Raw genomic sequence first — 23,784 nt, forward strand, 5'->3', positions numbered from 1 at the left:
GGAAGAAAAAGAACTGTGGGTAGAAGAGGGGCGAGAAGGAAGTCCTGCGCTTCCAATCGGATAATATGGGGTGGGCAGAAGAAGGGGTGCTGACTGAATGAGACAACCCTCCAACAGGGCATCCAGTCTGTGGCCCTTTGGTCCTCTCCCTGTGCACCCAGGTTGATTCGCCAGGATTCAGCTTCTGATGCCAGCCCAACCCTCCACGTAGACGCTGGTTGCTAGATATGAATTCTCTCGACATAAGGTAATTTGAGCCTTTGCTCCTTTTTGATGTCTCAACTAGTACTTACTGCTGCCCCCTCCTACATCTCCGCTGAGCAGACCTTCTGTTTACCTAGGCCTATTCTGAACTATCACGAACACTGCCCAACCGACCCAAATCCCTCAGATGCTTCTCCAGGCACCCCTCTGAAGTAGTCAGCGAGGGGTGATGTGATGTGGAGCCTGGCAGGATATGCCGGAGGATCAAGTGGGTGAAGACGAGCAACTCATGAGCAACCTTTTCCAAAGTCAACACCCGGATTACGCGTCAGTCTGTTGGTCGGAGCAACTATTGAGGTGAAAAGAGCCAGAAAGCCCCAGAATAGGTGTATCTCTGCGATCTGTGCCCGCTTGCAAAGTCTGGCTGCTTGCAAATTCCCAGTCCCACAATTGTACGTATAAATTCAACCTCTCCTCGCAAACTCCTACTCTCTTTTCTTCTTACCTTTTTGTCCAAGCATACCAACACTTGGTCGTTCAGTCACGATAACGACCCTCGTCCACCGCCCCCTCCTGCGACCTCAGCAGCGCACCCTTGCGGCCTCAAGCCTATCCCAGCTGGTATGTTTTGCAGAACTTCATTTTGTTGCACAAGCCTTTTCTTTTCCCCTCTACTCGGGCCATGCACATGGAATCGATTCTGACGTTTGAGTCACTTGGCAACTCTCTCTAGATCCCCCACCGCCGCCCCCGAGGTCCACAAGACATCAGACATTCAAGGTAAGCCCACACAACCCCTTTTTGTGTCCCCAGCATCCGGTCTTCTTTTTTAGATTCTCGGTTCGTCCCGTCATTCGTGGGGCCCTACCCAGTCAACGAAAAACGGGGAGATCTTTGGAACCTTCGCCCGCAGCGACTGTCATCTCTCGATGGCAGTCGGAGATCACCTTTGAGATCTCGGCTACCACCACTGTGGGTGCTGGTGTGCCCCCCACCCCTCTACAGTTCCAAGCCGATTGAACCTAGCGAAAGCTGGGGGGTCTGCTTCGGCAGTGGCACAGGTCCGACTCCTGCTTTTGCCGACTCGGTGATTCGAGTGGTGCGGAAAGTGTAGGGGTTTCGTTTGACTTGGGGAGACAACACCGCTGCGCCCGCTCTTCCTGCCTGGCCGGCCCCTCTGTTTCACCTTGATGGGGGGCTGAAAGCTACATTTGTGGGTTGCTGAAATATTGCATCGCTTAACAGGGCACAGGAGTGTGGGCAAGGGGCTTGGGGTTGAGTGGTGGGCCGTCAGACTCATCATTCCCCTGCCAGGGCGCATGTGTTCTGACCTATGGTTGATGGCTGAGATTCCTGAAGATATTGTAATTGACAGTATGCCGATGTAGCTGCTTGTAACCTGACATCTCATGAGTTCCCATGTCAATGCAAACCAAGATGGATATCACCATTTGCATGCCAAGATAGCGCGACTCGTTGGGTACGTGCAACAAGACATTACCTTTCATCTCACTTACATGACATTGCGATATGGTCGTTCAACCATAGACCTTTTGAACCTTTCGGGTTGTTCTGAAATTCGATTCGGAAGTAGGCCAAACGTACTTCCAAAAGTCTTTTCAAGACTTATCAAGACTAGTCAAGGGACTTTGATCCACTACCTAGTTTAAAACGTGGACTGGAGGCTGTTAAATATCGTGATACTTGACTTGGTAGATGCCCAAAGTGGCGGTGACAAAGGTGAGGTATAGTAAGGCTCTCCAAGCCGTGCCCCCGTGCACCAGGGGAACATTAAAGCTATCCAAGGAGCCGCTTCAGACTCATTTAACACGCAAAAGGTTGATGAGCTGTTTTTGAGAAAGTACCAGGTAAATAGCTTTTCACAGCGAGGCAAATACCCATCATGTATTCACAAAGGTGAATATAAAGAGCTTCTGAAGTGGATGCCAATGTAGATGTTTTGTCTTGACGATGTTTGGATGACATCAAGAAGACATTCCCACCCCCCAAGACGAGCAACCAGACGCCAGAGAATCTCATCATTGTCTCGTTAGCAAACGAGCGCATCTTCCATCTGGCAAGCAAGCGCGAGAAATCTCATCGAGCTCTATTCCCAAGTGAGCGTCTTCCGTCCAAGCACATATCCAGCAGCGTCAGTAAGCGACAGTAAACATCCTAAGCTAGCATGAACATCTCCAACTGACACATAGCGTTGCTGGCTTGGTCTTCGCGGCCATCGTCCTCTTCTGTGCCCTCATAATGAAGGACTCGAAGACATGCTAGACACATTCAATTGAAGGAACATTGGGTCTTGTAGGGTTAAATCCCGATTTGGTGATATGGGTGAGGTTACTGGCCGTGGGAGCGGATTATATGCTGGTCAACAAAGCTGCAAGGGTTAAGCTCAACTAAATGCTTTCAATCAATCAACGACGTAGATTCGGCTGGCTATCACCAAGACGTGGTGAATGTCTACGCCAGACTGGGCCAGTCCAGTTTATGACAGCTTCTCTGACCAACGGGAGGTCTAGGATGCTGGTCATCATTGACTACGGTGAGAAAGGAAAAGCACAGTTACCAACGAATCGCCAAGGACCAGACCAATGCCGGGAATGCGGAGGTGGAGCACCTCGGCATATATGCTAACATCGAACTCGGCACGCTCTTACAGCCGCGTCCATCAAGCTCCGATCTCGAGGAGGTCCGACAGTCCGTTGTCCTGATGTGTGGAAGCCGAGAGCTTATTCACGAAGCCGAAAAGCCATTGGCTACCCGGCCCGTCCGGTGTCGCTCTTGGAACATGGCGGAAAAGTTGGATGCCCCACATTCCGTTTTGACGGGAGTTGGAATGTGGTGGTGGGGTCCTGATGCCACATTTGATGGGCATCTCGGGCTTCGAACTTGAGCCGTGGTACAGGAAGAACCCAGCGACACAATCATGCATCCAAAAATCGAAGAAAACAAATCCATTTTCCCTCTCGGCCGAAGACGTCACTCGTTGATCCCCCGGGCAAAGGACAGGCGGAGGTTGAAAAGTGGATCGATTTCATTGGCCGTCCAGCGGGATTTTCCGAGGTCCGATCCTTCCGAGAATGGCCCGCCACTGTCACCCTGGCCCTCCCCAACAGCGCTAGGCTAAAGGTGGATCGGTCCAACTTTTTTTTACCTCAACGACCCGCACCCTCCCTCTCGACCGGTGCATTTGTTTTTCTTTGAACCACTACCTCCCCTTCCAGATCCTCGTTGCCGCCGCACGAAGACCATCATCATCACCGTCAAAATGTTTGCCTCCAGAATCCAGACCCGCGCCTTCTCGGTGTCGGCCCGCCAGGTATGCACCATCGCCAACACCACTGCACCTACCACCACCAAGCACTAGTGCGGGGTGATGAATGGCATGCGCTGACTGGTTTTGACTTGAACAGCTCTCCAAGGTTACCGTCCTCGGTGCCGCCGGTGGCATTGGCCAGCCCCTCTCTCTTCTCCTGAAGCAGAACCCCAGAGTCACTGAGCTCGCCCTCTACGATATCCGTGGCGCCCCTGGTACGTCGTCCGAACCTTGGAGCTAATTAGCTCCGAGAGCCTCAGCCTCGCGTTCGTCCCATCAATAGCTGACAGTTCTTGCCACCCTCAAACAGGCGTTGCTGCTGATGTCTCCCACGTCAACACCAAGTCCACCGTCAAGGGCTACGAGGCCACCCCCAGCGGCCTCGCCAGCGCCCTCAAGGGCTCCGAGGTCGTCCTCATCCCCGCCGGTGTTCCCCGCAAGCCCGGCATGACCCGTGATGATCTCTTCAACACCAACGCCTCCATCGTCCGCGACCTCGCCAAGGCCTGCGCCGAGTCCTGCCCCGAGGCCAACATCCTCATCATCTCCAACCCCGTCAACTCCACCGTCCCCATCTGCGCCGAGGTCTTCAAGTCCAAGGGTGTCTACAACCCCAAGCGCCTCTTCGGTGTCACAACCCTTGACGTCGTCCGTGCCTCCCGCTTCGTTTCCGAGAAGAAGGGCACCGACCCCAAGGATGAGAACATCACCGTTGTCGGTGGCCACTCCGGTGTGACCATCGTCCCCCTCTTCTCCCAGTCCAACCACCCCGACCTCTCCTCCGATGCCGAGCTCGTCAAGCGTGTCCAGTTCGGTGGTGATGAGGTTGTCAAGGCCAAGGATGGTGCCGGTTCCGCCACCCTCTCCATGGCCATGGCCGGTGCCCGCATGGCCGACTCCGTCCTCCGCGCTGCTCAGGGCGAGAAGGGCGTCATTGAGCCCACCTTCGTCGACAGCCCCCTCTACAAGGACCAGGGCATCGACTTCTTCAGCTCCAAGGTTGAGCTCGGCCCCAACGGTGTTGAGAAGATCCTCCCCGTCGGCAAGGTTGACGCCATCGAGGAGGGTCTCCTCCAGGCCTGCTTCGCCGACCTCAAGAAGAACATCGAGAAGGGTGTTGCCTTCGTGGCCTCCAACCCCGGCAAATAAATGCAGCCGTTTTATCCTACAAGCAAATAAAATAATGATGGCCTAGCCTTTTTCTTTGGCAACCGGCCCAAAAGACCTCGTGCGGATGAACCTCGGCAAACTGTGATGGCGGTGATGAATGCGGCTTAACAAAAAGACCTAGGGGAGGGCGTGTGGTGCATTGCGGGCAACAAAAGTATGGTTGATGGATGTCTCGGGTTGCTGGTACCAGTCCAGCTGGGAGACAAGTGTTTTTAGCAGGCGACAAAACGGGATGGCGTCTTGTGTTTGCTTTTTGCTTGAAGGAGCCTCTGCGAATAGAACATGTTCTTTTCCAGCATAGAGCAGGATGTCTCTTTTGTTGTGGCTTTGCTTGGCTTGTGTCGAGGTAGCCTTTAGACAGCCTTCACCACTGTATTAACTATTCTCTTTTCATTTTGTCACAAAAATGTTATGACTGATTCCACTCTTACCACCTTTGCGTTGACCAGGACATTGGATTCGACCGGACTGTGTTAGTTAGCATGCATGAACAGAAGAGGAGAGGACAGCTCCAGCACTACTTTCCCTATCTATCCCTTAGGTACTTGGAGGTAGACCATGTGTTTGTTCTGAGGTATACAATCTCTTGACCAACCAACGACCGCTGGCGTGGCGTTGGAGTCATCTGAATCCGGTTTCAGAAGTAGACAGGTGATGGTGAACAAGTTACATTAAATAGGGCCAATGTGTAGCCTGCTGTCAAGAAGGAAAACGGCGGTTATATTTTGTACATACTGCTCGTGGCCAATGAGTGGGCACAGCGAGGAAGAGGTGGATTGTTTATAGTAGATACACTGGAAACCATAACCACCATAGCCCATCCCACACCCCCAAGCCACAAAGCCAATCTCAACACGAAACCCATAGTCATGACATCACATTCTTTTATTGTACATTCAAAACTCTAAAAATAGTACATTTGTGTAAAAGCCCTCGCTCCAACCCACCCAATCCCAAAACCCATCTTTTCCGTTCCCACCCAACCCCTGACACAATCATTCATCAAAGGTATCAATACGTGCCCTCCGCTCTAAAACACTTCCAACCCCTTATGTATTCCAAATAATAAAACAACCTTTAATTCCTCCCCCATGCCTCCGCCAGCCTCCTCTTATTCTCCTCCAGCTTCCTCTCAAACTCTTTCACCTGCTCCTCCCTCTTTCTATCCTCCTCTTCTTCCTTCTTCTTGCGTTCCTCCTCCTTCCTCGCCCTCTCCCTCTCAAGCTGCTCCGGTCTCCTCTCGGCAATGTCCCTCGCCTTGAGGTCCGAGAACAAGAACTTGAGAACGATTTCGATAGCATAACAAGCAACATAATCCAGCACCATCACCGCTGTCATGGTAGTCTTGAACTCCTCGGTGAAGGGCACGAGCTTCATCTGTTGGTTGAGCTCAGGGAGAAACTCGGTGGAGCAGGAAAATGCAATGGCGGTGACGCCAAGAATGCCCCAGAACATGCCCCGGTTCTCCGAGAGCGATTCGCGGAAGGGACGGCCCTGATAGTTGACGGCAAAAGTGGAGATCTGCTGGATGAGCTGAAGGAGGTAGACAGCCGAGTTGAGAAGGGAGGGGGAGAACTCGGCCTCGAGATCGACCATTTCGGAGCGACTAATACGCTCAAGTCAGCATGCGAGTAGGCAGCAGGCGGGGAAGATGAAACTTACGGCTCAAGCCTATCGCAAAACCGGGCAATGTAGATAAGCGTCGCGACATGAACAGCAAACTGGCCAAGAATGGACCCAATGATGTAGAAATTAAAGATATTCGGCTGGGGTCTCTCCTTGGACAGACCCTCAACGGATTTGGCGCGGGAGATAGACAAGAAGCAGACGCTCATGAGCATACCACTGATGGTGATCTGACCGTCGCCAAACTTGATACCCTCGAGGTACAATACACTCAAACTGTACGCACTAATCAGGCAGTTGAGAGCGAGAATCTTGTACATTTGAATGGTGGCAACAAGGGTGCAACGACCTTGGCGGATAATGTTGGGAATGGCAATGACGTTACGGAGCTTGGAAGTGAAGGGGGCGGCGACGGAGGCATCGCCCAGCTTCAGCGAAGGGGGCTCATCGTCAAGCTCAGCGTCCATCATGGATTGTTGAAGCTTGTCAGCAAAGTTGGTGGCCTTGGCCACAGCATCAGATTGCTTAGCTCTCCGCGGGTCTTGGTTGATGAGTTGCTGAGCGGCAGGAGAAGTCACAGTCTCGATGTCGGTGCCGTTGGCCTTGGCGAGCTGGGCGACTGTGACACCTCTCTTGGCAGCCTCGCGCTCCATGGCCTTCTCGTAGTGGGGGTTGCTGGGTCCAGGGGGGTACAAGTGGGCGATCATGGCAGGAACGGGGGGCGCAGGCTGGTTCCATCTCTTCATCAGGTCGACCTGTTTCTGGTACATGCCCTTCATCCGTTGGTCGCGTGCGTGTTCGGCAATGCGTGTCAGATCCTGTTGAGTGCCGTTGAGAAGAGCAACACCGATGTGGGCTTGCTTGAGCGCACCGACATCGTTGGTACCATCGCCAGCCATCAGAGTGTAGTAGCCCATATCCTTGAGACCCAAGAGAATATCCTCCTTTTGCTTGGGCGAAACACGGGCGTACACCCACGTGTGGCGCAACAGAGTCTTCCAGCCAACTTGATCTTTGAACTTGTTCAGAGCATAACCGGTAACACAGAGATCCTTCGTCTTGATAATCTGAGGGTCGATAGGCTTGGTGGGGTCAACCTCAATTTGAACCTTGTCGTCGACGCTGCGCCAGACGAGCTTCTCCTCACCATGCACGCTGTGCTCAGGGGAATCCAAGATGAGAACATCCCGGTCGACAATTTCCACCTCCTTGGCGACGTGAACAGCAGTAAGCGGGTTATCTCCGGTAATCATGACGACACGGTGGCTGCTCTCGTTGAGCATGCGAACCGCCTCCTTGGCATCATCCTTGAGAGGGCACTGAAGAACCAAGAAACCAGCAAAAGTAAGTTCTGATTCCACCTTCTCACGCTTCAGGTCGTTGATCCTGCTCATACCAAGCTCGTTATCCACAGATAAGTGCTTGTAAGCCAACGCCAAGACACGGGAGCCACGGCGAGTGAAGTACTTGTACGTTTCCTCGTAGTCCTTGGGCACGGTGACCAGCATCTTCATGATCGTCTCGGGGGCGCCCTTGACGGCGACAAAAGTACCCTTCAGTCTTTGGTCGGCCTTGTTCTCAGTGGCATGGATGGTGGCGACAGCGCTCTGGCGCTTCAAAGCAGAAGAAAACTGGAAACGACGCTTAATCTGAACGGTGCCAGCAATGCCGGTAGTCGCAACAGTGGTAGGTTTGCTAGTCAAGGTATCATTCTTGCCCAAGGACCAACCAAGAGCGTTGAGTGTAGCCTTTTCCATCGGGTCTCCAACAACCTCCCCTTCGTCAAGCTTGACAAGAGCATGCGCAGTGGCAAGGACGAGGGTGGTCTCGAGGCCAGCATCGTGGACCTTGGTCATATGGCTATGGGCGCCATCGGTCTCCCTAGGGGTGTCAGTGCCAGAGTGGCCCAGGCCAAGACCAGCGATACCCTCAACCACCAGGTCTTCTCCCGTGAGAGTGCCAGTCTTGTCGAAGCATGCCACATCGATGCGGCCAGCGAAGGGAATTCTGAAGGGTTCAGTGCAGAAGATAGCGAACTTGGCAAGAGCAGCCAAACTGGTGTTGACGGCCAAGCTGAGTTCCATGGGAAGCTCAGGGGGCACGACGCTTGTGGTGATGAGAATGCAGTCCAACAGAAGCTTAGATCTCTTGCGGTCCTTCTTGACACCCTCGTCCCAGACATACCAAGAGGCAGCAAGAGCAAAGATAAGCAAGAACAAGATGAAGAACAGAGCCTCGGCGTTGTTGGCCGAGACGCGTTCAGTAGAGTAGATCATGGTACGAACCAAGCTTCCCTGGGAAGTCTCGAAACCAGTCTTGGTGACAATAGCCATGGCTCCGTTGTCAGGAGGCGCGGGAACGCCTGAAGCAAGCTTAGGCCTCTCTTCTTCGGTGTTGCCATGGGTAATCTGCAAGACCTTGGTGCCTCCCCAGAGGAAAGAGTTCTTGTCGAGACCCTCGATATCGATTTCAGCCTCGCCGGGACGAAGTTGAATTGAATCCTTGAGAAGAGGAGTGCTCTCACCGGAGAGCATGGCCTCATTCACAATCGCAGTACCCTCGACCAAGATCATATCGCAGGCAACACCGCTGTCCTCCTTGGTGCGCGAGACTGAGACCAAATCGCCAGGCAGAAGCTTGTCGCTCTGGATTTCAGTCCACTTGCCGAGGCGATAGACGTAGATGTTGTAAGGCTTGATGCTCATTCCTCGGAATTCAACAAGGGTGCGCTGACGCTGCCAGACCACGGTGCTTTCGAACATGACGAGCATGAACAGGGTGAAGAGCGAGTAGTACCAGTATTCATCCAACAGCCAGAGACCCACGCAAAACAGCTGGAACACAAAGAACGGGGCGACCGCGTGTTCCTTGAAGAGCTCGGTGAAAGTTGGGACTGGGATGTCGAAAGTGTTGGTGCCATAGTGCTGCTCGAGGCGCTCCAACTCGGAGGCGCTGGTGATACCCCTGGATTTCTGGAACTTCTCAAGCTTTGGGGCAGGGCTAGCATCGATGTCGTAGGCAAGGGTACCGAACTTCTTGGTCTCGGGATCGTAGAGAAAACGGCGCTTTTGGAAAAGGAACGAGAGGTTGGGCTTGCCTCCGACCTGGACATTTTTCAAGATTAGACCCTGTACTTGTTCTTTGCTTTCCGAGAAGCCAGAATGTCGGGGGTTTGCGAGGGCTCACCTTGTCGCGAACAAGCTTGCAAATCTCAGCAGAGCCGGCATTCGCAATTGGGACAACCTTGATCAGTTTCGCATCCTCGATGGTACGGACCTTCCGGGCGGTGAACGTGGCATCAAGGTTAACGCTCCAGTGTGTGCAGAGCCAGGTCAGCGCCTGGACAGTAAGGATAGAGCCAACCCAGACAAATGTCCATTCCTGCGCCCCGATGTGTTTGTTGTAGAGTTCCTCGCTGAGATAGTATCGTAGAAAGATGGGCCATATTATGGCAAACGGCCAAATGTAGGCATGCTGGGCCAGAGGCAGCGGGCGCAGCAGTTCAGCGGACTGAATCTGCGAGTTATCGACGAGCGGCGCCATGGCTGGCCGATGTTGCAGAGAAGAAGGGAAAAGAGAGAGTGAGAAGAGATTATCCGTCTATGGTGTCCACATTGATGATGGCCGCCGTGGCGGGTCGTTTTCTATTCGGTGGTCGTCGCGTTGCGGTGGCTCGAGAGATGACGGAGCCGTGGGAAATTTGGCGGCAAGACGGAGACGTGAACAGCGCAGCGCCGAAGGCCGTAGGATGCAATGGAATTAGGTGTGCTTTTGCCTCCAATTAGGCTTAGCGTCCCTTTTTCCTGGGACGCCACCCCAGGCCCGCCGCCAGCTCTTCGTCAGCTGCCGCCACATGGGAGCCAAACAGTTGACGTGGGGAATGTGCCGAAGAACAGCCGCCATTTTAACGACATCCGACTTCAACATTGATCCGAACGTCAGCATTCCTGAATATGCCAGACGTATTGCAGCTATGAAACAGTGTTATGGACATATTACCTTACGACATGACAGTTGACTGTGCCCGGGGGTGTCACCAGCAGTTTCATGTGTTATTGTTCAGATCATACTTCATTCAAGCTCGGTACCCATCGAAGCTCGACATACGGTAAGGACCTATCCCACAGAAAAATGAGGTTATCTTGGCCCATCCCACCGTCCCATCTCATTAGTCACCCTGGACATTATGGCCGTGTGGAACTAAACACACCAAGATATAACAAAAGCTATACAATAGCCCAGGAGATAGCCCCTAGTGTAAAAGGTTGTCCCAATTAAGGTATCCAAAGTTACAAGCGACTGTTTTATGACGCCAACAGAGCATAGCCGGGATCCAATCAGAGTTATTATAACCATATTGCGGAACAGGGACTTATATAACTGTATTCCGAAAACACACCTTAGTCAACCTGGTACAGAGCCATTGTCGCTTGAGACTCTTACCCGTGGACGAATACCATAAGCAAGTAAATTCCTTAAATCATCACAGTCGCCACCCAACTAAATCAACATCCTGAATAGTACTTGTAGGTTATTGACTGCTGCCATATGCTACTGACACCACAGCATCATTTTGGACCCGATATCGATGACAAGATTCGACTTTGTTTGACTTAATGTTGTTTCAATTCAGCGTATCCATCCATCTAACATATCCCTGAATTTTTGATGAGTGCCATGCGCAGAAGAGGATGGCACCGCGACGACCAAGTCAGCTCACTCTCCATGGTGTAGTATTTCAGGTACCACTTAAACACGCACATATAAGTGTTATTTCCATCCATTATTCATGGCCTTCACTTTCCCCTTTCTTGTTTTGTCCTGACTCGAGTCGCGACTGATTTCTGTATTACCACTCACTAAAGAATTCTGCCGGCCCCACAAAATTTCAGGTACAAATCAAGTCGCTTCCGCTGCTGCCCTGTCTCTCTTTTCTCTTCTCTCTCCAACCTCTTCCACCTTGCAATCTCTCTTCCTCCCGCTCCCACCCAGCACCACCACAGCCTCAAATGGTTTCAACTCTCCTGGTATGCCAGTATCCGCCTCAAGTGATATTTATCACGACTTTTTCTGTTCTTCTCTTGCTGATCGCCTTTGCACAAATTCAATCCAATACAATGGGAAGAGGTCCGATTCACAAGCACTCATGGGACAAATCCCACCCTGGCAAGTCGACCAAAGGTATGTTACACCGCTACTTCCCTATCGCAACGACTCATTCCAGGCTTTGAACTGACATTCTCCGTCTTTTTGCACAGAGGATTTCAAACAGAACCCCATAGCGGGGATATATTCTCCGCTTGTCGACGATTTGCCGCACTACGAACCGTTGATTCCGCTCCCTGCTGCCGCCAAAACATGAAGAGGGCCATGGCCCAGAAAACTCCATCCCCCGATCCCGCTGGCGATTTCGCCATTTCGGATCCGATGACTCCCGTCGGCGGGACCCATTATTCAAGTAAGCCCACACCTCTGGTGTCGCAGCGCACTTATTTTCTTTCTTTTCTTCGACATACTGCCTGTGTCGTATATCACGTCGACGCAAAAACGGGGAGAAATTTCGAGCGATTCTACTGCGACAGCTGCCATTTCTCACGATGACGGTTTGAGATCCATTATAAATCTTTCCTCACCAGGCACAGGAGTCTTGTTTGCTCCATCCTCTACAGTTCCAAACCGATTGGACCCTGGCAACAGCGACCGCCATTCCAAACGTCCCCTACTTTGGGGAAGGGCGGTACCTTGGGGTATCTGTTTACAGCGACAGAGGTCCAATTACTCTGGTTGACTCGGTGATTCGGGTGGCGCGGAACTGTGAGGGTGTTGCTTACGTGGTTAGGTGTTTCTGCCCTTCCCGCTTGGCCGGCCTTTCAACTCGAACCTGTGGTGATCTCACAAGGGAGGCTGATAGCTCGATTTGTGGAAATGGTTCGGCTGCATACTAATGAGAGGAATACTATACGTTGGGAGGTTCGGGTTTTGCTGGGCATCATTTTGATGTTGGTGTTGATGGAGATGGCTGGGAGGGTGACGTATCCTGGGTGTACGAGTAGCCACCATACATATAGTTTGGGGAAATCGAATTTGGCCTGAGGGCATGATCTTTTCGTTCAGAGAAGGTCTGAATTTGTGCTTAAAAATTGACATGCGAAAGAGTAAGTCACGTATCCTACGATGTCTTGGTCTCACAATGCTGATCATACACATGCAGTGCGGTCAACCAACTCTTCGTCATCAACGGACCGAACACCGAAATCAAAATGGTCGAGGATCATCGCATCAACGGCGAAACGACTCCAAGTGGCGCGCAAGATCCCAGCCGCCGACAAGAGCTCAACGAAGCCCTCTGGCTACCCATGTGGCATTTGCACCTATCGAAAGGTTCGTCGGTCTCTTGCGGCACATGGCTCACAAATGCTGACTTTTTTCCATAGACAAGATTCTTTGACTACCCAGTTGGCCTTTATGGTAGCGCTCCAGGCGTCGTGTTCAGCACCGGAGACAATACTAAATTCTCCGTTGGCATGAACTGCCCCGACACTGCCTTGGGTAGAACGAATTCTATTCGGCTCTTGGTCGGACATGATGCCAAAGGCGTTGCGGAGCGTGCAGACGGAAATGACTACGCTCCCGAGACAGCCAGGACGAATGGGCACACTTGCACTGGCCGTCGAGCTGCAGACTTGGGGTCCGTCAACTACGCCATTCTATCTGTTCAACAAGGTAGGTGGTGTAGAGATTGCGGACGACAATAACTTCGGCAATAGATGTCCAGAACAGAAGATGATATAACATCTGAGTCATCAGCTTTGTTGTGACAAGCGACACACGTCTGCAATAGCTGTGAACAACCCTCCTCCATCGTACAACACCCCTCTTTCCCTCTCAACCCTGCCAAACCGCCGGCCCCGGAGCCTTGTAGCTCGTCCGAACAGGATAATACGACCACACCAACCCGGGATCATTCCTACCGTACGCCCCCGGGAAAGAAACCAGCGGGCCCGGCCGCCCACTCCCCCCGCCCACAACCTCAACCTGAGCGCAGTTGATGTAAAGCTGGGCACCACCCGCCGACTGAGCCTGGTGTAGAGCAATACTCTCCACACGAACAAGATACTTTCCGTTTGGCACCTCTTTGGGCACATTAAAGTACACTTCCTTCTGGTCTACCCCATCAATTTTGTCAGCATACCCCTCTCACACTTTTGATCAGCAAGAAAAACGTACTATAAGCAGGCCAATTCTGCTCCGAACTCCCCAGCTGCCCGTTCGGCCCAGCTTGGGCACTGATTTCCCCCACTTTGAACCACACATTCCCCGCTGGTTCCCACGTGTTGATGTTTGCATTGTCGGGCACGCGAGCCATGTAGAAGGACACGGGGCCAAAGTGGGTGACGGCTGACATGGCGACAAAGCCGAGGCGGGTGCCGGCTGTGACGGTCGCGGTGGTGGTGCCGGTGCGCATTTGGTAGCAGCGCATATCGTTGCTGTTTACGTCTGTGACGCCGGCGTTGGACTGGTAGTTTTTGGATTGGCGGACGAAGCCCCATTCTTTTGTTTCCGGGACGCCGTCGACGATTAGTTTGGAGAAGCGGTCTGGGCCGGAGGGTTAGTCTTGGGGGTGGGAGAAACCAAAAAAGGGGGAAAGGGGGTAGGTTAGTTACAGTGAGCTTCTGCGCCTGTGGCGGCCAGGAGGAGGAGAGCTGTTGGCTTCATTGTGGTGCTGGTGCCGGGTGGTAAGTTTGGGGATTGTTGAATGCCAGGGAAGTTAAGGGGTAGGAGTGGTGGTGACGGGTGGTGTTGACAGACTTATATGCTTTCGTGCTGGTGATGTCCCACCACCCCGTAAACATCCCCTCGGAGGCTACAAATACCGACCTCAAGTGCTATAAATGGCCAAGACATGAACAGCTTTGGCCAAGTGGACAGCCTGGAATCTCGTGCTCTCATTCCGTCGGCGCCTTGTGTCAATATTGCTGGCCAGTCGAGCGCCATGGTGGGTGTTTAGCCTGTTTGCCCAAATGAAGTCCTAGCTGACAGATTGGGCATGGGGGTAGCACTCCCGGCAGAGGTGACATGGAGCTTGTCCCAAAACGGAAGAGAAATCTGGGGAACATGAAGAAGCTGTTCCCGAATGTCGGCAACTGGGCGAGCGAGCGGGGAGTGGTCTTCCTTTTTCCCGCGTTGACAAATGTTGCGTAGGTAGACGAGCGGGAAGGTTGAACGGTATTTGTGCTGGAGCCACATGGTAGCTATGGGGCTGCTGCCATGCATCTGCTAATCTTCTCCGGAGATGGTAGCTTCGGTCATGAAAACCAGACGCCAGAAGGTACTCTTAGCGTCTGGGCCATGAAGTCATCATGTCCTTGACATGACCTAAGAAAAGTGAGAGCTAGAAGGGGTAAAATCGGAAAGTTACCTACGGTCCCGGTTAAGTAGACATGGCAAGGGGAATGACTCGTGGAAGACATGTGCGGATTGATAAGGTGACTCTTCCAGAGTCTCATCAAGGCTCTACTCAACCCTAGGGCAGCGCGATATTACCACGTCGTCTGTAAGTTCTGAAAAGAAACACTAGTCAACACAGATGCAATTAGGTCTACCACCCGCGGTCCTCGCCAAAGCCAAAAAACGCCCGCTAGCAATGCAAACAACCATACAACCATAGAAAATACCACAGCCACCAAACCCTAAGTACCACCACTAGACTCTCCCTCCTCGTCAACCTCCTTTAGCTCTTCGGTATCGCCATTTCCAAGCCCCTTCTCACCAGCAATAAACTTGGTCAACCCCTCGATCATCTTCTTCAGCTCCTCCACCTCCTGCTTCAGCTTCTTAATCTCGACCACATCGGCATCCTCCTCCAGATTACTCTTTGCGCTAGCCACAGTCTTGGACCACCCGTCACCCTCAAAGTCAAAGTGGTCAGACATTTGCTCCCACTCCTCAATGGTATCATCATCCTCCTCGCCCCGGGCCCTGTTCCCTCTGATCTCCTGGGCAGTCCTCATTTCAAAATAGGCCGACACAAGCAGCAGAGGCGAGTACAGCGCAGCCATGACGATATCGTTGAGGTGTTCATACGTCTTCTTGCTCATCCACCACTCGAACGGGATGGCCAAGCAGAAAATCTCAATCAGGTTCAAGGGCGGTATGAACACATTCTCGTCGGGGGCACGAACAAAAGTCATCGTCTTTTGCGCAAACATGGCAAGATACTCGTCGTTGGCGTTGTCGTAGATGTCCTCGTAGGCCGAGTTGTAAAGCGCGATCAGGATGTTGAGGAGGACAACCTATCTCTTCGTTAGCTCTCTGTCAATCTCCCTCAAGTCTCCGGAAAACATACCATGACAACAAAAGTAAAGCAGTAATACAAAATCAGTCCAAACGGATGACTGAACTTATCAAACCCACTGAAATCCGGGCTCTGCATCAGCGCATTCGCCATCGCCTGAATGATAAAGTAAAAGTCCTCGGCCGCCTGATCCTCAGCAAAGTCCAGGCCGATGAAAGCCTGGAGGAAGCCAATAAAGATCACAATAAGCAGCGCAAAGAAGATCATCGACTCCTTCATCATCACCTTGAGCACCACCAACATGGCGCCAAAGAACCTGAAACTGTCAAGGTAGAGCAGCAGCCGGCCCCAAAACAACGGCGCGCTGACAGCCAAAAAGTTGTAGCTCAGCGTCGTGTATTGATGTCTGATCGGATCATCAACCCCAGCACTGAGCGCAATGAACCTCATGGCCAAGCTGGTGGTCACCAGCGCGTACAGGACCGAGTTGAATGCGTGCCAAAAGCTCAGAATCTGATGCCCAGCTTTCCAGAGCTTGGACAGTTCGTCGCAGATGTAGCCAATGGTGAAGACATACAGCAGCCCCTCGATGAGGTCAATCTCTCCTCGGGCATTTACTGAGTTCATCGCAAGGGTGTAGAGTATGAGGTAGAAGAAGGAGAAGAGCATCTGCGTCACGTTCTGGTACATGGGTGCTCGCATGCGGTCGGGGTCGAGGTGGGCGCAGTACGACGTGTTGTCCTTGTCCTTGTAGTCCACAAAGGTGGACGGGTCGTCCTCATCCTGGACTAGCCAGCCCTTCCAGAGGAAGTTGATGCATTTTTGGTAGCCGGATGAACCAATCACTCTAAGGGCGTGGAGATCAACAGCTCGCTCAACGACATTGGCTGGTGGTGTGGGCTTGCCATTAATGATGATAGAGTACCGCTTGAGGAGGACCGAGTGCAGGAGGTAAGTAGGATCATTCTCAGTCTCGATACTGTGGTGTGTCAGCTTGTTGCCGGAGTCTCAAGACACTGAAACACGACTTACATCTGCTTGGCGATAACCTCACAAGCTACCGCCCTGAGGTTATGCAAATCGGCATCCCATAGCTCAACCAGACTCTGGTGCTTCCACCAGCGCTTGTTCACCAGCAGACAAAACACCACACAGGCGCCGTGCTCCTTCCCACCGGCCTCCTTGGCTGCTTTGATCACCTTGGTGGTGATGACCTTACTGTGAGGGCGGGTGACCAGATCGGGGTTCAACTCGCAAGGAACACACTGCTCGATCAGGTGGCGCAATCGGAGGGCTACTTCGGTGACGGCTTGTGGCGGAATGGCAGACTCGAGAGATTCATCGTGGTAGTGGGGGAGCACTTCTTGGCACGTTAACAGCAATTCGGCAATTGGAGAGAGAATGGAAAAGACCTACGACGCCGGCGAGAATCATGCCACCAGCTGTCATAATCGTGACGATGGCCGTCACTAGGATGGCGATCCCAGCCGAGAAGTTTTCTCCAGCTTAGGCCTCCCATGGTGTGAAGTGGTGGTTGTCTGGGAAACGTTGGTTGGTATCGTGAACCTTGATGTCCCACTACTGCTACTCTAGATAGCCTGGCGAAAGATCTCAACCCAAGACCCAGAGAAACGAGTCGCACCGAGGAATGAGAGGATAGAGAGGAAGAAAAAGAGAAATGTCTCAAATGTCTCAAAAACAAAAGCAGCGCCGGCAAAGATAGGGACTCCAAGACGCCAAACAAGAAAAGAATAGCTAGTGCACCCCGATCAGTGCCTTGGCAATCGTGAAAGGTGACCGGCGCAATGGGCCAACAAGGAATTGAGTTTCAGCGTGTGTTGACGTCCACAGCAGCACAGCAGCACAGCAGCACAGATCCCTGTTACCATGACGTAAAAGTGGTGTGCGGGGTAGTTGGGGCTGCTATCTCATCGCTGCTATCAGATGCGGCATCAAGTGTTAAAAAGGCTAACAGCTCACGGGACAGGGGTAGCTGAACTGGCTGCACCTGTTCGGAGCATCAAGCCAAGCAAAGCTGGGATGGCAGATCGATGGAGGTCTAGACCTTGGCAGCCAACGGCCGTCATGATCATGGCACAGGTGCATGCATCTATCTGCACCACCCACGACTGGGCCATGTTTTGTTTCGGGTATAAGTGGCATCATCCGTGATTATGGGAAGGTACCGAATACAGGATATCATCTGCAACCTTGACGGTTCTCCCAGTCCTCTCACCACGTTGCAGAAATTTGACCAAACTCCCTGCTATGGTGTGTTCTCGTCAGATGCCGTAACAATAGAAACAAAAGCAGTTCTGGTCATGTTGCACAAAGCTCGTGGCGGCCTCTGCAAACGGGATGGTCCGAGATTGGGTCCCTCAGAGTGTTCGAGGATTCCGATGCCGCTTGTGCCACCTTTGTTTATTGTTCACCCAACGGTACCAGATTTCATCAAACATCAATAATCATCATGGAGCTTGGAGTATCCATGTAGGATTCTATTACAGACAACTAATGGCTGCCAAATTCATTCACCATCAATCAAGGTTCCTCTAGGACAGGTGTTCGGATATTTAACTGGTGAAGCTACATGAGAATATCCAACTTCGGGGGCTCAGTGCGACAACATACGAAAGATTGTTTAGATGGGTAAATCCAACAGCCAAATCACTCTCATCCTGCAACGTTTTCGGTGGAAAAAATCTGCGCAGGGGCAACAAAACAACCCAGGTAAGCAAAAGGGGCGCCAAAATTGGGATCACAAGGTGATATGATCCTGAAAAAAGTGCCCAAGAAGGCGCTTGGCCCTTTCCATACGCCGCGCAAGATAAGCCGTATGCTGCTGAGCAAATGTTGCTCCAGAAAACAAGGGTGGCTTGCTCCTGTGACTTTTTCTTTACAAGCCGTAGTAGCTCCGTCTTGGCTTTGGAATCCATTTGAAGATCCTGCACCCAATCTTGCAACGATGCATGATCCTTCCACTGCCTTCTTCTCTACAGATGGAAACAAGCGGGGATCTCTTCTTAAATAACAAATTGTTCTGTATCTCCATTGACCATCCTCCTCCGAAACTGAATCGTTATCTTTCAAAAGCTGCGAAGGCTGTTGGGACGGATGAGAGGGCCACGATAAGCGCTGATGTGTCGATCTCGACTTACTGATTCGAGCTCGTCTTCGTTATATGGCCGCCTGACAAACTCCATTCTCGCGGAAAAGTACGGGTCGGCGCCCTTTCTGAGAAACCACGCTACCGCTTCTCCAAATCTTGCATTAAGCTGCTCGTGCGGTAGGCGACCACTCCATACTCGTTCCGCATGCTGATACATCCACTCATACAGTAAGAAACGGTGCCAAGTGGTCAATTGAGGCATCCCCCCACGTCCGGTTCAACTTGAACATCGCGAATTCTGTTAATGCTGGCCCCAAGATGTGTTGGGTCGCTTAAGCCTTTGTCAAAGAGAAAGTCCAACATGGCAAAGTCTTCTTCCTCATGAGTTGTTCTCTCTCTGTGTCAGTTAAGTATGAGATTTGTGAGTAACCCCAGTTTGTGGGAGCTATCGGTGACAGTTGGGTCATTTGTCATTTTTCGTGGTGGGTACTTGGACGTCCCTAACCAGATGCCGGTGGAAATAGGGCGGTTCATCGACCCGATATCTGTTTCTATTATGTCACGGATGACCCTCTGAACCCCAAAATGCACAAGTTGCTAACCCATAGGCAGTGCTGCCCGCTGGAAGAAGGACATCATAGTGCCCGGGGCTGGGCTCAAGAGAGTCGTCATCAGGGCAGAATTTATCCCATGCTTCCAGGAAAATGTAGGGATTTTTGTCTGAGCCATTCCTGTGCCGTTCACGAAATAATATATATGAGGTATCGAAGCCCGGGCAATTCTCGCGAAGCATTCGTAAATCTGCGAGGTGCATTTGCGAAATTGCGTCCAAGACATCAAAGCCTTCAAGAAGCTCCAGCATCTTCTGCTGACCACCGGGGTGTTCAAGGAAGTCTCTGACCGAGCGGTGGGTAAATTGCACAACTTCCATCGTATATGGATGCGCAGCGTAGAGCCGTCGGACTCCTCCCAGGGTGACTGTTCTGGTATCGAGTAGTCCACCGCACCACCAACGGAGGCGTGTTTTACCAAGCTTGTGCCGTGATGATTCTGTCGTGGCAGGAAATGAATTGCTTACAACGAAACTCCTGTCCCACTCATAATCTTGAAAAAAAGAGTAGGCCTCCACGGAAAAGGAAGTAACCCCTGTTTCCATCGCCTCGGAAACCGTTGCCAACGTGCGGTATGCACGTTTTGCATCACGTAGAGAGTCAAATATGTGCTTGTAGAGGTCGTTTATCTCGCTTGGCAGCATCTTCAGCGAGTCTTTGAACTCTTGGGCCTCGGTAGTTGTGTTGTCGATCTCGTATCTCATATTCTTGACCACAATCCCAACGCACTGAAAAATACCCTGTCCTTTCTCCACAATGTCTTCGACCAACTGGTCGAAACCATTCGACCCAGATATGCGGTCAAGCTTGTCTCTTACACAGGCGACCATGTCGCTGTGAGTAAGCTCATGAAGCCGCAGCCGCCTGTCGTCGGAGAACAGGTTCATGAAGGAGTTGTATTCACGGCTGGAGACACACAGCTTGATGTTCCGAGATGAAAGGCCCGCCTCTGCCCAGTTGTTGAGTAGTGCAGCCAGATCTGTATGGTCCGTCTGGATTATTGCCTCGTACTCGTCCAGGCCGTCAATAAAAAAGCAAAAGCAGTGGTTCGGAAATGCTTCGGCCACCTCACTACTGATAAGACGATTGAAAGCTGCCTTGACTGTGCTCCGTCACCTCGAGATCAGAGCTCAGCTGCCACGGCATCGATTGTGACTTTTGCCAGAAGGAAGGCATGACGGCGGATATAAGTTCTGGGCACTTTTGAAAGACTTTGTGAAGTAGAGTCCGATAGAGCCCGCCGAGAGATCTTTGAGGTTCTGTACCGGGCCGCCAGAAAAAGAACTGAGCGACCGCTAGTTTTCGACTGTCTGAAAGTGAACAATCAGTAGCTGGTTAAATCTAGAGTCATCTTCGAGGCTTGACTTTAAGCCCAGGGAGCTCAACTCACTGGCCCAAACATTGAGATGTCCAGATGTCGCAGCGTGTTCTACCAGATATTTCATCAAAGTCGATTTACCAGACCCAGGCTTTCCGGAAATGTGAAATACACCGTGGCCAGATTCTAGCCAACCAGTGAACTTTTCCCTGGCTGCGCGCTGCGCCTCTTCTTGCAACGATTTCGCTGCATGCACGAACCACTCAAACGTCGTGTCGTGAGGATCCTGAACGAGGTTTTGACGGTTTCGCATACCATCAAAAGCCAATGCGCGAAGCACCCGGTCTTGCGAAATGCTATTTGAGACGTGGTCTGGAAGAGATAGAAGGCTTCGTATCTGCGCCTGCGCAGCGGTACTGAGATCGCAGAGGTGAACTTGTTGCTCAAGTCGATTGATGGACTGTCGTATATATTCGAGCTTTGCAGCATCATCTTCGACTAGTTTGCATAGAGTTTGCAGCGACGCATCCGTTTGGCGACTAGAAATCCGAACTCAGTATGATACAAGATCCAAGTAGATATGGTGACACGAAACAGACTTCGTGACAAATAAAAGTTGAAGCTCAAGTTGGTTTCGGCAGTGATATAGTCTCTGCTCCAAGTCTACCCTCTCCTTTCCATGCATTTTGCTTTTCAAAGATGACCATAAGCTTTGTCTTATGGATCGGCTGTTGTCGGACTTGACACCCTCAAGGAATTTGATCAGCTGCTCCGACATCGACGAGCATTCTTTGGCGAGAAGGCAAAGACTCTTTTCTTCGGCGACGAGCTTGGTATCGTCCGGCGGTAAGAGTCGAGCGGAAAGCCGTTTCATCTCCTGGGCCACCTCTTGACGGGTGCGATTTTCGTCCAGTGTGCCATCGAGCGCTTCCCGAATCTTAATGGTTCCCTTGACAAGCTTGGTGCCAAATGGTACAAATGTCAGGATGCCCGACACCAGCCCGATGGCCGTGACAGGATCCATGGCGAGCGACGAAAATGAAGATAGCAGGGCACGCCGGCCTTTCGAGTGAGGATTGACTGAGCATGGTGACCGAGGAGGGGCTGCTAACACTACTTGTGTGTTTTTTTTAAAATCCAAGTCTTTCTAGACTCCCGCTTTTCTCCTCGGCACGAGGACTATAGGGACATTATGGGCTTACTCACTGGAGCATAGCTCCCCGCCATTAAAGCTAAATATTTTGCTGACAGGTTACATACCTAGTTATAGTGTTGAGCATACTTGGCGACCCATAGAGTGGCGTTACGTCTCGGTCAAGGGGTAATTACCCATCAACGCTCTGCCGGCGGCAGAGTGTATCCATTTAATGCCGAGGTTCCAGGATCATGGGAGATGGGAGGAGGATGGAGTATTCATCTTGAAAATTCGATAGCGCTTCCAGAATCGGATTTTCAGCCATCAGCTTGCGACAGGGGTCTTGATCCACACGTTCCAGACCCTCGGGACCATGCCACTGTCAACAAAAAGACCGCACGCCCCCAGGCTTTGCATTTGGATCCTCAGTCCTATTGTCATTCATTTTTTTTTGTTTCCCACTGACTGTCATTCATTTACGCACGTCCACCATGCGTTCGTCTTTCCTCCTCGCTGGCAACCTTTGGGTCATTCTGGGCGCAGCTACCTCAGCAAAGCTAGAGCAACGCGATGATGTCGAGGAGTGTGTCCAGGATGGGCTGTTGAACTGTTTCAGCAGTTCACTGGTACAAGCCAGCCAATTTTGTACCAACTCGATCGTCACAGCAACTGCATTCACCGAGGTCGTCACTGTCACCCCTACCGTGTATGCCTCTACAACTTTCTCGAATCCGTCAGAGCATGGAGACTGACGTGTATCGTTACAGCACCATTACCAATGCCGTCACCGAAACTGCGACTATCACCGAACCTGTCACCGAACCCACGACCATCGCACAAAGTCTACCCCTGAAAGCTAGACGCAGGAAAAGGGGCTGCTCCAACAGACCGCCATTGAACTGCCTGCGCAGCTTTTCTTCTTCCGTCGAACCACTGCAGTTCACTTCTGCTTGCGGATGCATTGGGATCACATCGACTACTGAGCTTGCTACCGTCACTGCTGATGTCACAAGCACAATTTTTGAAACACCGACCGTTACCGAATATGTTACCGTTAGCCCGACACTTGTGGAGGAAGAATCTACCCAGCAACCTACAACCGAGCCCATGACAACCGAGCCAGCCCCCACAACTCCAATTGAAGAGTCTACGCTTGAGCCCACAGCAACCCCGACCCCTGAAGTGACCACAACAACCACTGCCGAAGAGTCGACACTCGAACCCACCACGACAACAGCGCCTGAGCCCACAACATCCACTGTTTCCGTGCCCGAGTCCACCACATCAGCAGCACCACCTCCGTTGATCACCAACGGGGACTTCAGCGGTAACTCGCTGGAAGGATGGAGTATCACCAACACGGTCGGTACCGGTGCCAGCGTTGGGGTTATCTCACAGGGTGCTGGCAATTACGTGATGGAGATCCAGTCGAGCTACTTTGTCAGCGCCGCCATCGCCGGACTTTCTGTGTCTCAAACTATCAACTGGTGTGTCAGCCTCCTCGGGCCTTTACGCATAGTGGTATGCTAACGAGCGTCTCTCTCTGCAGCGAGCCAGGGGCTGATTATAGGCTCACATTCCGAATCAGCGTTATTTCCAGCTACACAAATGGGAACCCGTGGTCGGTTGTTCTGGGCGGAAGGTCGATCACGTCAGGTGCTGGTTCTTCTTTGGCATGGACTCAAATCGGCTATGCCTTTGTCTGCTCAACAACACAGGGCGGGAATGACCTTACCTTCCGGATCCAGTCCAACAACAACAGAGCGGCGAGGATGTTGGCGGATGATGTGGTGGTGACGAAACTTTAGTTCTGATGATTTAGGGGACACATCTGGTTGATATGGGTTGGAAAGGGAGGCACTGTTTCGATCCAGGGACTCAGAAGAAGGGGGCAAGAACAGCATTTCAGTTTCTGTTCTGCACCTTCGAGCCAACATAAACACACACGAGCATCCCTCCATTATGAAAGAAACCTTCAAAGCAGCCCT

The 23,784-nt window shown here is 51.9% G+C and overlaps 9 protein-coding genes across 9 annotated transcripts; 4 read left to right on the top strand and 5 right to left on the bottom strand.

Annotated features, from left to right (window-relative positions):
- Positions 1-457: 457 nt before the first annotated feature.
- Positions 458-1,224, top strand: QC761_0049540 (uncharacterized protein; the record flags this gene model as incomplete). The annotated part of the gene is made up of 3 exons (XM_062872460.1): positions 458-531; positions 938-984; positions 1,118-1,224. The coding sequence occupies 3 exons, from the start codon at positions 458-460 to the stop codon at positions 1,222-1,224; spliced, it is 228 nt and encodes a 75-aa protein (XP_062733112.1).
- A 1,674-nt stretch (positions 1,225-2,898) lies between these two features.
- On the top strand, positions 2,899-5,025 carry MDH1 (Malate dehydrogenase, cytoplasmic). The gene is made up of 3 exons (XM_062877399.1): positions 2,899-3,535; positions 3,630-3,747; positions 3,843-5,025. Exons 1-3 carry the CDS (start codon positions 3,485-3,487, stop codon positions 4,679-4,681), a joined length of 1,008 nt encoding a protein of 335 aa, XP_062733113.1. The 5' UTR covers positions 2,899-3,484; the 3' UTR covers positions 4,682-5,025.
- A 636-nt stretch (positions 5,026-5,661) lies between these two features.
- SPF1 (putative cation-transporting ATPase 1) lies at positions 5,662-10,086 on the bottom strand. The gene is made up of 3 exons (XM_062877398.1): positions 9,515-10,086; positions 6,365-9,432; positions 5,662-6,308 (listed from the first exon to the last, which is right to left on the bottom strand). The coding sequence occupies exons 1-3, from the start codon at positions 9,869-9,871 to the stop codon at positions 5,780-5,782; spliced, it is 3,954 nt and encodes a 1,317-aa protein (XP_062733114.1). The 5' UTR covers positions 9,872-10,086; the 3' UTR covers positions 5,662-5,779.
- A 998-nt stretch (positions 10,087-11,084) lies between these two features.
- On the top strand, positions 11,085-13,120 carry QC761_302585 (uncharacterized protein; the record flags this gene model as incomplete). The annotated part of the gene is given in 5 exon segments (XM_062877397.1): positions 11,085-11,509; positions 11,587-12,483; positions 12,540-12,709; positions 12,763-13,051; positions 13,056-13,120. Coding segments are annotated over 4 exon segments (582 nt in total). The 5' UTR covers positions 11,085-11,509; positions 11,587-12,425.
- On the bottom strand, positions 13,085-14,044 carry QC761_302580 (uncharacterized protein; the record flags this gene model as incomplete). Its single annotated transcript, XM_062877396.1, has 3 exons — positions 13,085-13,494; positions 13,556-13,924; positions 13,993-14,044. 3 exons carry the CDS (start codon positions 14,042-14,044, stop codon positions 13,214-13,216), a joined length of 702 nt encoding a protein of 233 aa, XP_062733116.1. The 3' UTR covers positions 13,085-13,213.
- Positions 14,045-15,018: 974 nt separating this feature from the next.
- On the bottom strand, positions 15,019-17,490 carry YVC1 (Calcium channel yvc1; the record flags this gene model as incomplete). Its single annotated transcript, XM_062877395.1, is given in 5 exon segments — positions 15,019-15,621; positions 15,675-16,602; positions 16,656-16,983; positions 17,040-17,310; positions 17,320-17,490. Coding segments are annotated over 4 exon segments (1,962 nt in total). The 5' UTR covers positions 17,143-17,310; positions 17,320-17,490.
- A 1,839-nt stretch (positions 17,491-19,329) lies between these two features.
- Positions 19,330-20,230, bottom strand: QC761_0049600 (uncharacterized protein; the record flags this gene model as incomplete). Its single annotated transcript, XM_062872461.1, has 2 exons — positions 19,330-19,782; positions 19,811-20,230. The coding sequence occupies 2 exons, from the start codon at positions 20,228-20,230 to the stop codon at positions 19,330-19,332; spliced, it is 873 nt and encodes a 290-aa protein (XP_062733118.1).
- A 1,148-nt stretch (positions 20,231-21,378) lies between these two features.
- On the bottom strand, positions 21,379-21,685 carry QC761_0049610 (uncharacterized protein; the record flags this gene model as incomplete). Its single annotated transcript, XM_062872462.1, has 2 exons — positions 21,379-21,400; positions 21,438-21,685. The coding sequence occupies 2 exons, from the start codon at positions 21,683-21,685 to the stop codon at positions 21,379-21,381; spliced, it is 270 nt and encodes an 89-aa protein (XP_062733119.1).
- A 289-nt stretch (positions 21,686-21,974) lies between these two features.
- QC761_302555 (uncharacterized protein) lies at positions 21,975-23,778 on the top strand. The gene is made up of 3 exons (XM_062877394.1): positions 21,975-22,502; positions 22,564-23,283; positions 23,346-23,778. The coding sequence occupies exons 1-3, from the start codon at positions 22,288-22,290 to the stop codon at positions 23,602-23,604; spliced, it is 1,194 nt and encodes a 397-aa protein (XP_062733120.1). The 5' UTR covers positions 21,975-22,287; the 3' UTR covers positions 23,605-23,778.
- Positions 23,779-23,784: the final 6 nt, after the last annotated feature.

The sequence above is a fragment of the Podospora bellae-mahoneyi genome, chromosome 3 (genome assembly GCF_035222275.1).
Source record: "Podospora bellae-mahoneyi strain CBS 112042 chromosome 3, whole genome shotgun sequence".
NCBI classification, from domain to species: domain Eukaryota; kingdom Fungi; phylum Ascomycota; class Sordariomycetes; order Sordariales; family Podosporaceae; genus Podospora; species Podospora bellae-mahoneyi.